General features: G+C 37.2%; 1 protein-coding gene across 1 annotated transcript; it reads right to left on the bottom strand.

Moving 5' to 3' along the window:
- Nucleotides 1–4,082: 4,082 nt before the first annotated feature.
- stc1l (stanniocalcin 1, like) lies at nucleotides 4,083–7,594 on the bottom strand. The gene is made up of 5 exons (XM_067574866.1): nucleotides 7,266–7,594; nucleotides 5,920–6,062; nucleotides 5,712–5,819; nucleotides 5,206–5,309; nucleotides 4,083–4,967 (listed from the first exon to the last, which is right to left on the bottom strand). Exons 1-5 carry the CDS (start codon nucleotides 7,393–7,395, stop codon nucleotides 4,673–4,675), a joined length of 780 nt encoding a protein of 259 aa, XP_067430967.1. The 5' UTR covers nucleotides 7,396–7,594; the 3' UTR covers nucleotides 4,083–4,672.
- Between the last annotated feature and the right edge of the window lie 7,267 nt (nucleotides 7,595–14,861).

The following is a 14,861-nucleotide window of genomic DNA, read 5'->3' as shown; positions in this document are numbered from 1 at the left end:
AAATTGAAACAGTCTGAACGCTCTTCTCTCTCCCTCATCTCTCTCCCTCTTTGTTTTCTATAATAATACCATCCGTTTCCTCACTCGCAGGGCTCCGTCTCATATTTTCTTTAGAAATGAAGCTGCTCTAGATTCTCCATAAACATCTCTCTTTAAGATTTTGTGCACAAATCAACTCTTGTATGAAGCCAGAAACAATTTAAAGGATGGTTTCATAACTTTTTCCTCGCTGTAATCATTCCTCCTGTTCATACTGGATATTAAAAGATCCTTCAAATGTGCTTTCAATGGAAGTGATGGAGGCCAAAATCCACAGTGTGTCCACACAGTCATTTTAAAGTCTCTGTGAAGCTTCTATTCAGCTTCAGCAGTCTGAGTTAGTCATATCAAGTGGATATCTGACACATTTACAGTCTTTTTAGCATCAAATTCCCTCTTTGTGTTTCCTCGGACAGTGTTTCCCTGTTGAGCTGCAGGTGGAAGTATAGTAACAAAAAGAGGAACTTTGACACTAAAAAGACTGAAACGTTGAAAGATATCTACTTGATTTGACTCATTTGGACGCTGAAGCTTCATATTAGCTTCAGATAAACTTTTAAATACATTTCTACACAGAAGGAGGACTGTGTGGAACGATTACAGCAAGAAAAACAGACCATTAAACAACAGAGACCGGAGCCGAAGTATCAAATTTAACAGAATTTATTTGCTTGAACAAGAAGGAGCGTTTCACAATGCAACACACAGGATGAGGTTACAAAGAAAAAGGCTCCCAGTGGAGCGTTTACAACAGGGTTTTATTACAGTTCTTTCCTTAATCTATCAAAACACAGACTTATAGTTAACGTCATGTCTGTTTTCAGTTCTCCTGCCCATCTGACCCTTCAGATGACATGTCTCACCCTGTACATCTTCCTCTTTACAAATATAATGCTGAACTTCCTTTATCCTCAGCTGATGAGTGTTGCAGAGTTGCAGTACAAGACAGGAGCAACACTCATACACAGTGTAATCATCATTTTTATAACAGGTTTCAATGTTCATTTGGGCTCCTGACTGACACGTCCTTTCACACTCGTTCCGGTCAAAGACTGATGAGAAACCAGCAGGGACATTAAAACCTAAAATTATTACTGAGCACATTAATTTATCGACATTTATATCTCATGTTACTGCCAGCTATATATAACAATAATTCCTTAATATAATTAATCAGTTAATATGACTTGGACCCAGATAAGTGGCAGATAATTAATGGATGGATTAACCAATGATGATCTTTTCTGTCCTTTAATGAAAAACCTTGCAAGGGATCAGCAGACAGTCACAACAGAGTGTAACTGCAGACCTTTTCTAGACGAGGAGTCTGGTAAACGTATCAGAATGTGAGCGGAGTCAAACTCATTTAAAAAGAACTGAAATATACTCCCTACTCTGATCCAGTGTCAAAAATAATGAGCACAGATGGTTTCATGTTCAAGGTTATACAATGTGAATTTATCAAAAAACGCAATGACTGTTTGTGTAATGCAGAGGATACAAAGTGTGGTTTTTCCATTACACCAATTACAAAGTATGTAATTCACTGAAGTTTTCTCTAAACTCTAGAGATAACAGATGAGCTTCCTGCAGCACAATCCACTGTCGCACCGTCTCACTATAGTTTATAGATGTAGAACGTCTCCCAAACACACACAGGAACAACCTTAATGTTACTGTCTGCTACAGGAAAGAGACGATATTCAACCTTTTTGAACACTTTAATAATCTCTAAGGCTTCTGTCAGTTTGAGGTGACTGGATTAAAGGTTTTTTAAGGCTTGTCAGGACTTGCAGGTACTTTGCATGAAACAGTATCAGATACTTTTAACAACAAATACTCAAATCCCCCAAAATGTTAAATTTATTGTAGGAAACTTTAGATTATTTTTGATCCAAATCTAATATTTGGGGCTTCATGTTTTCTGACTAAAAAACTCAGATGCTTGAAAAATCATCCATGCTTTTATTATAATTATTATATATTTATCAAGCCTGGTCCAGAACTCTGCAGCGAGTCCACATCCACGCTAGCAGCTCTGTTAGCATGCAGATGTTCAGCAGATATGTTTGCTATGTTGACCAGCTTAAAGGACAAGTTCGCAAAAAACAACTGAAATCGTGAAATCTTACTAAAAACCACAGATGTGAACCTCACGGTGGCGCTGAAGTCGGTAGGATTCTTCCTCTGGGGAACATGAATGTCTGCACAATAGCAATCAAACTGATAGTTGGTGGATCATCAAGCTGACTGAGTTTCTCTCCACAGGCTCTCTGTCACTTTTAGGATTTTTTTTATTTTATTTCCGATGACAAACAAGGCTTCAGTTCCTTCTGGGACAGAGATGATTCACCAGTCACATCTTTAAAAAACATCTTCTTAGGCTTTCTCTTATTTTTTGAACTTTCATTTTGTGGGTTGTTCACTTTATTCTGCTTATTTTTATATATTCTTATTCTCCTGTAAAGCACCTCTGCTATGAAACAAGTGCGATGTAAAGGCAGTTTGCTTCCCTGCAAATCCAGATACCTTCAGTAAACATGGTGAGTCGTGTGTGTGTGTGTGTGTGTGTGTGTGTGTTTTCTTAGGGCGGTTATTTAACAGGTCTAATTCCTGGAAATGAGGGCCGTTAACAGCCGTCAGCCTGCTGTCAGCGCTGACACCTCGGAGCTATCAGTGCTCCCCACTGAGGAGCTGTGAGCAAACAGACCTCCAGAGGATGTTTCTCTGCGTTTCTCACCCTTCCCGCTGGAGGTTAATGGGCCATAACACAGAGGTGAGGAGCCATTATGGGTCGGCCATTAGCTGCTGGGACAGATGGCTGAGTGAGAGCCATCGTGGTGTCATTTAACACCTCCGCCAACGAGCCAACAAGCCACGACAAACACCAGAGAGTAATAAAGTTATTTACCTCTCATAGAAGAGGGTTCCTGTCTCCTCCAGTATTTTAATGTCTGTTTGTCAGTTTTTACATTAATCTGATGTCAGTTTAACATTTCGGTCTCATATCTGAATAAACACTGAGTCACTTTCACATAAATATCAGAATGAAGGATCCCTGTTAAAACAATGAGCCAGTTTTCAGCAGCTAGTTTGAGACGAACTGAACACTGAAGAATGGTTTTACATGCAGCATCGCCACCTGGTGGCTCTTCTACAAATTACACAAATGAAGCATTTAAAGGGCAGGTTCACATTTTTTCAACTGTGTCTTAAACCAACAGTCAGGAGCCCAAATGAACATTGAAACATGTTTTTTTCTTGCTGTAATCATTCCTCCTCTTCTTATCTTTAGTTTATCTGAAGCTAATATGAAGCTTCAGCGTCCAAATGAGTCAAATCAAGTAGATATCTTTCAACGTTACAGTCTTTTTAGTGCATAAGTTCCTCTTTTTGTTACTATACTTCCACCTGCAGCTCAACAGGGAAACACTGTTGATGCTAAAAAGACTGTAAATGTGTCAGATATCCACTTGATATGACTAACTCAGACTGCTGAAGCATCATATAAGCTTCACATCAACTTTTAATATCCAGTATGAACAGGAGGAATGATTACAGTGAGGAAAACGTCTTCCACTGTTCATATGGACACCTGACTGCTGCTAGAAAATAGTGAACCAATCCTTTAAGTTTATTCTTGAGCTTTGAAATAGTAGTTTAACAAAAAAACCTTCACTCTCAGTGATACATTTACTCAAGTATTAAACTTCAGGACAGTTTTGAGGTACTTATTTGGCAGCTTTAGTTACTTCTCAGACTAATAATAACATTTCAATAACTGTTTGAGGCCCAATGATTAGATTAATCAATACTGAAAATATACGTTAGTTGCAACTCTGAAGCAAACCTTGATTATTTTTTGCTTTTTTGTCAAAGTGCACAAATGATTAAATTAAATCTTTTATTTTATTTGCGGATTATTTGTTTTGCTGATTCATTTTTCTCTCGTGCATCATCATCATCATCATCATCATCGTCTTCTGATAATAATTACAGTGAGAAATCTTACAATACAGAAAAGAAAACCACATCAGCCAAAGTCAATCATACGACATCATTTATTTCTAACTCAAACAGCCAAGTCGGACTCCAGACTTTTGGTCACCACCTCAGATTTATCATCATACAATCAAGGTAACGTCTCATTTGAACATCACGTACAACCTGAACTAATAAAGTGACCTCAGACCATCAGGAGTGTTAAAAGAGCTCCATGACCAGCATGAAAGCATCTGACCTGCATACAACTCTCAAACTCTTGTCCTCACTCTAAAATTAAATATAACAGCCTCATAAATTAACTCGTTAAAGAAAATAAATATCAATCACTGTAGTAGGCCTCTTTTAAAATATCTGTCACACAGGTTGCTCAGTTTAGCTCGTCAGTAACAAATCAGTGTTTTACACACATTTATCACCAATAAATCAACCAAAATATTTAATATATGTAAGTAATTATTACCCCAAAAATCTCCATCTAAAGCTCTTTGCTGCACAGGTAATCATTATGAGAAATAATCTGAGGAGAAAGCTGCATGTTTGTAAGTGTATCAGTGTGCATAGATGTGTAAATGTGTGTGGAAACAATATTTTAAGATTGCATGTGACGGTGCACGAATCGCGCGCGTCTCTACTCTTCGCCTCTCATCTCTCCCACCTTGTCGTCCACAGATCTCTTCCTGGCGAACAGGTGAGTGGGATCTCTGCCTCTGAAGCCGGGCTGGATGTTGAACACGGGCATGTTCTTCCAGCTGGTGGGGTTGTTGTAAGCGGCCGATCCGGATCCAGTGGAGCAGGGTTTGTTCTGGACGAGCTGGAGGAACGTCTCCATGTCGGGGCCTAACCTGGCGATGAGGCCGGCCCTCACTGCTGCCACCGTCTGCTCGTCGCAGGCCTGCAGCGTCTGCAGCAGAGTGCTGTAGTACCTGAACAACCACACACACACCAAGATAAATGCTTTTCCATCAATTACATCCAGTTAGATGACATTTTTGTTGTTAAGGTCTAGTACTCTTTTTAATTTATGTGAGAACATCTGGGGCTTTGTGTGGGACTCCTGAACCAGACTGCTTCTTTCTGCTCTCCTCATAGCTGTTCATGCTTCTCTGTTTGTTCTGGTATTACTGTGAATGTGTCACAGATGTTCACGTCATCAGTCCTGACCTGTTGGGGAAGTGAGTCGGGACCTGAACCACCTCTCCGATAGCGTCAGGGTTGGTACGAGCCACGGTGCAGATGTCAAGACTGGTGTAACATTCTTCTTGCACCTGTGAAAAGACCAAAAATATAAATAAATAAACTGATAAAAGAACAAAGACAGTGATGGAAGAAATACCTTTACTGCAGTAAAAGTACCAATATAGCATGTATATGTAAAAATACTCCATTACAGCATGTTACTGTTGTAGCTGCTGGAGGTGGAGCTAGTTTACACTACTTTATATACAGTTAGCTAGTTTAGTCAAGTGGTTCCCAACCTAGGGGTCGGGGCCCCTCCAAAGGGTCAGCAGATAAATCTGAGGGGTGGTGAGATGATTAATGGGAGAGGAAAGAAGAAAAAACAAAGTTCTGATACACAAATCTGTTTTCAGTTTTTTGGACTTTTTCTCTAATCTTTGATTTTTGCTGAAATATTGGATCATTTTTGTCCTCATTGAGACTTTACAAACCTCAGCGATCATCCTCTGGAAGATGTTGCAGCGGCGGATAGTTTGGAAGACTTTGGCTGAGATTCCCTGAGAGATGCAGTGCAGACTTTTCTTCACAAATGTTTTACCCTGAAGAAGAACACACACGGGTCAGACAGGTAGACGCACACAGGTAGGTGCAGCTTATTTACACTGTAGACGGACGGACGGACAGAAAGAAAAGACCGACCTCTGTGTTGAAGGTAGCAGCTGTGTGGAGGAAAAGTTCACAGATTTCGTGCATCCCGTCAGTGTCGCAGGTCGAGTTTTCCAGACAGGAAAAGAAGCCGCAGCCCACAGCGACAGCACCGTTCAAACATCTGGCCACATCAGCTGCCAACAAAGGTCACAGATACAGGTTTACAGACGCAAATCTCTGAATTATTAATGCACTAACCACATTTAGTTTCCACGATACAGACCTGATGATAGACGATGCAGTGTTTGCACCAAAGAGCGCTGAGCTTACCTCATCTTTGACTGGTGTTTAATTCTAACATCTTTTAATTAAAATATATTAACTGTAAATAAACATATTCAATTATCTGGTTACACTTTATTTTACAGGTCCCTTAATTTTAAAATAATTGCCTGGAAATTTTTAGTAATTTGCAGGTATTTCACGGTTAATTTTTAGGGTATTTTACAAATTACGACAAAAAAGTGTTAGTTTAGTTGGTTTAGATGGTAATTGCCCACTTATATGTGGGTTCATACTAGAGCTGCAAAGATTAGTTGATTTATTGATTAGTTGCCAGCTATTAAATTAATCACCAAGCATTTTGATAATCGATTAACCATTTTGAGTAATTTTTTAAGGATAAAATGTGAATATTTTCTGTTTTTTTTTTTAGTGTCTATGACAGTAAACTGAATATCTTTTAGGTTGTGAACAAAACAAGACATTTGACAACGTCATCTTGGACTTTGGGAAACACTGATCAACATTTTTCACACAATCAAAAGATTAATTGATAATGAAAATAATCGTTAGTTGCAGCCCTAATTCAGGCGTATAAAATGTCTTAAAATACAAAAACAAAAATATTCAGATGACTCTTTTCATCAAAAAAAAAAAAAAAAACACTGATGTTGATGGAGAACAAGCAAATATTCACATCTGAGAAGCTGCTGCCAGAGACTTTTTGGCATTTTTGCGATAAAAAAATGACTTAGAATTGTTGCCAGTTATTATTCTGTCAATCAACAAATCATTTCATCATTTTTAGTATTATTAATCATTCAGATCTAGTGGGGGGGTCAATAGGGGGCCCAACAACAGACTTTTGGCCTGGGGCCTCATAGGAGGTTAATCCGGCCATGCTGTATTAGAAATAAACATCACAGAAACGTTTGCAAAATGTTCTGTAATAAAGTCTAATAAACTGAAAATGTACAAAAAAACTTTGTCCCTTTAAAAGTTAAAACAGTTGAGAGAAGTTCAGCCCAAGTTGCATAACACTGCAGTCTGACTGTACATGGTGCAAAACCTGCAAACCAAAAGAAAGAAACAAGAGAAATAGAACCGGGACTCACTCGGACTGTTCGAGGAGAATCGTGCCCGGCGGGGAGCAGCTTCCTCCGGCAGCAGCTGGAAGGCGGCGGCGGCGGAGCTCAGCGAGAGGAGCAGCAGCAGCAGCAGAGCGGATCCGGGCAGCGCGGTCATGATGACGGATTGTTCTGGTCTGGTCTGATGTTGACTTGTTTTGTGGTTCCTGTTGTTGCTGCTGCTGCCTGTCGTGCCTCACAGTCCTCAGCCGGTATTTATATAAAGTGCGGTTGGGACTGTCCAATCAGAGCGCGCCATTTCCGCGGGGGCGCGCAGTTAATGGTTTATTCATGCAGGTAATTAACCCACAGCGCTAATTGGATATTTCCACACTAAACAGGAGACACGACGGAATTTCCGAGCTGGAGTGAACTCAAGGAATAATTTTAGACTTTGAGTTTTTTCTTTGTTTTCTTTTAAAGGGCTGCATACCATTTATACTACTACAACTACTACTAGACTACTAGACCACTACTACTACTGGAATTAAATAATGAAAAAAACTTTAATCATTAGAATCATTTGTGCAACAAGAAAGTGTTTTACACCTGAATAAAAGTAAAAAATCAGCAGTAAATCAGGTGAAATGTGTCCATAAAGAAGTGATTTTAAGCATAATAACCATCATTTATGTTCTGTCTTAACTAATCAGATGAAAACAACACAAATTAATGAGTGTAGTTAGTGTTTTGGGATATTTTTGATCGACACTTGGCACAGTTGTTATCTGTAATAATGTCTAACTCTATAAATAGCAGGAATGAGGAAAAACGGATACGTCATTTCTGATTCCAGTCACGTCGGTTGTTTTCCTGTGTAGTGGCTCAGTCGAGCAGAAAAAAGCTGATCAGTGATTGTGAACACAGCAGGACAGTTCAAATGTCCTCAGTGAACTTAAGCAGTGAAAAAAAAAGTGACAGAAAATCTTCCAGAAAGATGGAAGTACACTTATCAACCTGCTGAAAGTAAAAATGTGAACTTCAGTGAAAGATAAAAGTAGAAATCCTTCATTTTTACTCACAAATTTAAGATTAAAAGCTGTTTATCAAAGTTTCTGGATCTTAAAAAAATGTTGTTTCATGTCAGAGATCCAGAGGTGTATTAAGGAGTTTATTAACATCACTGATGATTTCTGAGACATGTTTTGCAGTGATTGAACAAAATATCACTGGAATAAAGTTTATATTGATTTTATTTGCAATCATTTTCCATGAACCTCCTCAGTCTGAACGTGTCAATGTTAAAATGTGTTAAATTGATTTACCTGATGAAAACCAACAGCAAAATAATTTTCCTGCTTCAGTTTCTTTTAATTCCATTTCAGCCAATGACCAATATATATATATATATATATATATATATATGTATATATATATATATATATATATATATATATATATATATATATATATATATATATATATATATATATATATATATATATATATATATATATATATATTATACATATATATTAAATATTAGATTCTTGTTTATTTCATGTGTTAATTGCTGGTTTCCATACATATAAATTAAACCTTTTTGCCAAATATGGCAGAGATAATTCTATCCTTGTCTCTGATTGGCTAATCCTGCTCTAATGTTGAAATATTGTTTGTTTGTTTTTTGTCTGTTATTGGAATTGAGATGATGTTTTATGTTGTACAGATAGTAAATCCCCCTGAGGCAGAGTTCTAATTTGTGATGTTAGGCTTTATGAATAAAAATCAAATCAAAATAACTTTATTGTCCACCTTTGTTGCGCAAAAGTAGAAAACTGTCTTCAGCTTGCATGATGATCAACATCAATATGACATCATTCACATCAAACATCACAAACACAGTAAGTAAAAAACATTTTATACTATAATAGATGCAACTTTGTAAAAGCAAAGAAGCAAAGACTTGATTTATAAAAAATCATTTGAAATAATTTAAAATAATTTAAGAAGTAAAGTGCAATATTGGCAAGTCCATTAATTAAATAATTAATTAACAAATTAACTTGTCTTGAAACTGACTTCAACATATTCATCCATTAGAGCAAATGACAGCGTTCCTGTACAATCAACCAATTAACCAATTAACTGATGCAGTAAATAAATCATGTAGACCATCAATACAAAACAACATTAAAATACAAGTTTCATATAAACAAACAAAAAACTTCCAAACAACAATATGAAAATAAAATAGATTAAAATCACAATTTACTTCCTTAAAGTTCTGGTTGTTCTGTCGTATTCTCTGTGGGATAAAAGAGACAAAATACAGCAGTGATGCATTTTCATTATCGATTAATCTGTCAATTATTTTCTGGATTAATCGATTAGTCGTTCGGTCAGAAAATGGTGAAAAATATTGATCAGTTTTTCTCAAAGTCCAAGACGACGTCCTCAAATGTCTTATTTTGTCCACAACACAAAGATATTCAGTTTACTGTCATAGAGACTAAAGAAAACAGAAAATATTCACATTTAAGAAGCTGAAATCAAAGAATTTAGACTTTTTTTCTTAAAGAATGACTCAAAATGATCAATGATCAAAATAATTTTATAATTTAATATTTGGCAACTAATCGACTCATCATTGCAGCTTTAATTATACAGTTTAATGTACGAGACAGATTATCTTAAACTGTCACTGTGTCCCCCTTTAATGGACGTCCCTCATCCTCCATAATCCTACACAACATTGTACACAGAGTACACAGAGTACACAGAGTACACGGAGTACACAGAGTACACAGAGTACACAGAGTACACTGAGTCCTCTGTCTGCTCTCTTGGATGTTCGATTGATTCTGTCTTCGTCAATGATGCTGACATTGAACCGCCATCCCAGAATACGATCATTAAACATTGCATTTAACAGAAATAAACAACACGCTGCACGCATGTGATCAATCATGTGATTCACACTCATTGAGGAACTGTTTCACTGTTATTGGCTCTTTAGAGCATTCTTAATGTCATTCTTAAAGTTTGATAAATACTGGTTCTGGTCTCTATCAAAGGCCGCAGCTGACTTTTTAATAAGTCTGGATTCAGACGTTCCTCCGAGTCTGATCCTTAAATCCCGCCGTTCCCTTCTGTTCTGAATCATTTCAATACGAGTCTGTCTCACTGCCAGATAAACAAACCACAGGCACAAATATATGGACTTAATCATTATTTTTTCTCTTTCTGTTTTGTATTTTTCTCTGTTTTCTTTGCTTTGTAGACGCCTTCCCCTCCCTCATTAGTTGATATTCATTGTAATTCTGTTCATCTTGTCTTGAGCTTTTAGCTCTTTGCATAAATTTTTACCTTCTCACCATCACGTTTGTTCACTTTGAATTCATGTGAGCGTATGCAGGTAAAAGTGTGTTTTTATAATAAGTGAATGTCGTTGTGCACAAATCAAATCATAGTTTCTTCTAAAATAAAAAAATGATAAAATAAATAAATTATTATCTGCCTGACATTAAAGGGAAACTTTGGTATTTCCCCATGTTTTGTGTCTAAGTGATTAATGACAACAACAGTTTTTGAAACTGGTCCAGTACTGAGCGAGAACGCGGCGGCGAAACGGGCTGCGATGTAATTCAGCCACGACTTTGGAAATCTTTTAGGTCACAGTAAGCTGCAGCTCTGTCACGGCTGAAACTCTCGTGAGATTTCAGAGCGAGACTTCTCCTTGAGCGACACTTTAGTTAGACACAATAACAAACAGGTCAGATCAAGTGAAAGGTAAAGAAAAAAGTTGTTTGGTCCTTTCAATAATGTTATCAGACACTTATAATAACAATCTGAGCCTGTCAGCGGCAGCAGCAAACACTTTGAGTGGACGGACATTGACGGAGGACTATTGCCCCGTCAGATTACATTACAGCCTGTTTAGTGGCGGCTGCAGCGCTCTCGCTCAATACTGGACCAGTTTAAAAAACTGTTGTCATCGTTAGTCATTTAGACACAAAATGATGGGAAAACAGGTTGAAAATGAGTTGAAAAATACCAAAGTTTCCCTTTAAACACACAAGTCACAGGAACATGCTGGTAACAATCAGCAGCAACAAGCTATAAAAGCAATTAAAAATACAAATACTACAAATAAATAGGGTTGAGTGGCTTAAAACGTTTATTATTAGTGCACTAATCATGAATTTTATATTTAGTTTCACTTATATGAGCCTGAAATACAGCTCTAACCACAAATCATAAAACAATATACATAAAAATAAATAAATGAATATAGTCATTTTAGTCACTTTAGGTCTGTTTGTTCAGCTGTAAAATGTTTTCATTACAATAATAAAATTACACACAGTCACCTGTAAATCAAAATGTAGATATATACATAAAAACAGACATTAAAAACGTTTCTCTCACTGGATTTTGGCAGCGGAGGACTCGGTTTAGAGAGACTTTAGAGAGTATCCTCTGTCACCATCTCTTATTGTAAGACATGATATATATCTCTATTATGTAAATCATTAGAACAAACAACACATGGGAAGAGTTTTCACTGAAGGAAATATGGGAGGCAGAACTGGATGCACATATATCAGATAAAGAGAGGGAGGAAAATGAATTAAGCTCAGCTTCTCATTTTTGGAGAGAAGAAGGATGGAAGATCCTCATGCCTTCTTGATTTTATTAAATACTCTTCAGAGTCTTTCTAAATGTTGGCAGGACCGTGGAGAAACTCATGTGGCTCTTAGTCATATCCTCTCATCTTGCCCAGGGTTAAAGTACTTTTGGGAAGTTATGCACGAAGAAATGGAGCATATCATTCAATTTCCATTCAGTGTTAACCACAATTTTCTACTTCTGAGAGAGAAATGGTGGAAAAAAAACAGATGGGTTGCACCAGCTCGTCGTAATTCACTGAGCCTTTAAAGTTCTTAGTGACGACTTGCGAGGGTTGTACCATTAAAACTTAAGCAATGTCTTTGCTAGTAAACACCAGTAATGTGTAAATCAGTGGCTCAGAAACATCTGTAGCCCTGTTCAAAAAGAGGCAACCACAAGCTGTGACATAACTTCTAAAAATATAACAGTTTTAGGAGCCAAAAAATAAACTTAACTGCCAATTATTTATAAATGAAGGCCGGTCTTTGATTTATTTTTATCTATATATGTGGACAAATATGTGTTTTCGTCAGATTATGCTAAAGCTAACGTTACATTACTGGCATTTAATTTGAGACTCTTCTGTGAAATGTAAAGTTTTAGGCCGCAAAACCAGCTGTAGAACAGATGTGTTGTTGTTGTTGTTAGATAATGTGGAAAAATTAGTGTGTCTTATCTGTGTGTGAGTTATCAGTAAATTGTGAGAGAGTCATTAATGTAGACGGCTGTGTTTCCATTATGGGCTGATTCACAACAGGAACCGGTGAACCTCGTCGAACTCCGATGACTTCATTAGCCTGGAGGTCAACAGGCGCTGATAAGCATCTCGCTTTAGTTTTCATTAACTCCTCCTCCCCTCCAGCACACACTCACCCCTACAGACCCAGAACCATGTAAAAAAATAATCACACTGAGGCTTATTAAAGCAGCTTAGCTTCATTTATTTACAGTCAGATATATCATTTTAATCTTAAATTAGTTCCCTGATTCACTGCAAAGCGTGATGACTGTGAAATCTTCAACACACATTTCAGTTACTTACAAGAAACCACAAACAATGGCATGTTTGTCAGTTCTTCTGTAAAAGTACCACAATAACAACTATGAGAGGAATTCAAACCACTGCAGTACCGAAGTGCACATAACACAGAGAGAAACCATGAAGGAGGAAATTTGCAGGATTCAAAGGAAAATGGTTATTTGGTCAGTTTTAAGTCGTCCTGTTTGTTAAAAATGGAAACAAAACAAAACCAAAATACTCACATGCGTGGCTCGAGTGCAGAAGTACTGAAAAACACTGTTTTAGCTTTGTTAAACAGTCAACAACAGTTGAAGGTCTTTTTGTTCTTCCACAGCACGCATGCAGTTTATATGATAACAGCTGCAGATTTATTATTGAGAGTCTCTGGGACTTTTTAAATAATAAAGATTTTATTTCACAAATAAGCAGATGAAAGCAGATCAGATAAATAGTGTGTAAGAAAAATCCTATTGCAGTAAAAGTACATAAGTATTATGAGCTTGATGTAGTTAAAGTATTGCAGTAAAAGTACATAAGTATTATGAGCTTGATGTAGTTAAAGTATTGCAGTAAAAGTAGTGGTTTGGTCCCTCTGACTGATATATTATTATATATGACATCATTAGATTATTAATAGTGAAGCATCAGTGTTAGAGCAGCATGTTACTGTTGTAGCTGCTGGAGGTGGAGCTAGTTTACACTACTTTATATACAGTTAGCTAGTTTAGTCCAGTTGTTCCCAACCTAGGGGTCGGGCCCCTCCAAAGGGTCACCAGATAAAGAACAAAGAAACCCCAAAGTTCTGGACTTTTTCTCTAATCTTTGCTGAAATATTGGATCATTTGAACATTTATTGAAATGAAAGCATGTGAGAAGTTTAGGGGGAAAAATCACTATTTGGTGGAGCTGTTAACAACTCATAGACATGTGAAATGTGACCCCGACTACACACTGCTTTTTGTAAGACGTCAAAAGCCAAAAAGGTTGGAAACCACTGGTTTCATCTTTAACAATGTGTTGTATTTTAAAAGCTTGTTATATTATCCATTGTGTCAAATCTTCATCTGAAAAGTAACTAAAGCTGTCAAATAAATGTAATGGAGTAGAAAGTACAATATTTCCCTCGGAAATGTAGTGGAGTGGAAGTATAAAGTAGCATCACATGGAAATACTCAAGTAAAGTACAAGTACCTCAAACTTGTGAGTACAGCACTTGAGTAAATGTACTTGGTTACTTTCCAACTCTGCTGCAGTGTAAACTTCCCCAAATCCATTAAAAAGCAGGACAGTTAGCTAGTTAGCAGTTTGTTAGTTTGACGTTAGCTTAAACTGATAACATCCCAGCTTCTAAACCACTGATGTATAAAGAAAACTGGATACAGCAGTGGAAGCGGGGCTCCATTCAGTCCTATGAAAGTTGCTCAGTGGCACATGAAGCCAAAAAAGCCACCGTAAAGACTTTACCTGGTTGATGCATACTGAGACTGCTGAGCTGGCTAGCTTCCAGTTTAGCCTTCCGCTAACTTGAATGGGGATAAAACAATTAAATTGTGAGGCTCTTCTAGATTGTTCAAATGTTATCAGACCGAATGGATCAAATTCTGATAGTGATGTGAGTCATTTGGTGGTTACACTCAAAAAAAATGCTCCTTTTCCCATGATTGTGTGTGGGAAAAATGCTTTTTGGGCCTCTGTCAGACCCAGAAGTTGTAATTACTTGGTTTGGCCACTATGTCAAAGTGTTTTTTTTTTTTTTTAAACATATCCTATAACCCCACAAACAAATGTAATCCAGTTACTTAATAATATGCTCCTCATTGTTATTACGCTCTACGTAACTACTGTACGTAGTAAACTAGACGGGTATATTTGCAGAGTAGGTTAGAACTTACACTGGTTTTCGAAAGGTGATACAAAAAGACAGCATCCTCTCAACTCTTTGTATACAG

Source organism: Thunnus thynnus, chromosome 19, assembly GCF_963924715.1.
Source record: "Thunnus thynnus chromosome 19, fThuThy2.1, whole genome shotgun sequence".
Taxonomy (NCBI): Eukaryota; Metazoa; Chordata; class Actinopteri; order Scombriformes; family Scombridae; genus Thunnus; species Thunnus thynnus.
Note: the sequence above shows the minus strand (reverse complement) of the source record. Positions and strands in the feature narration are given on the sequence as shown.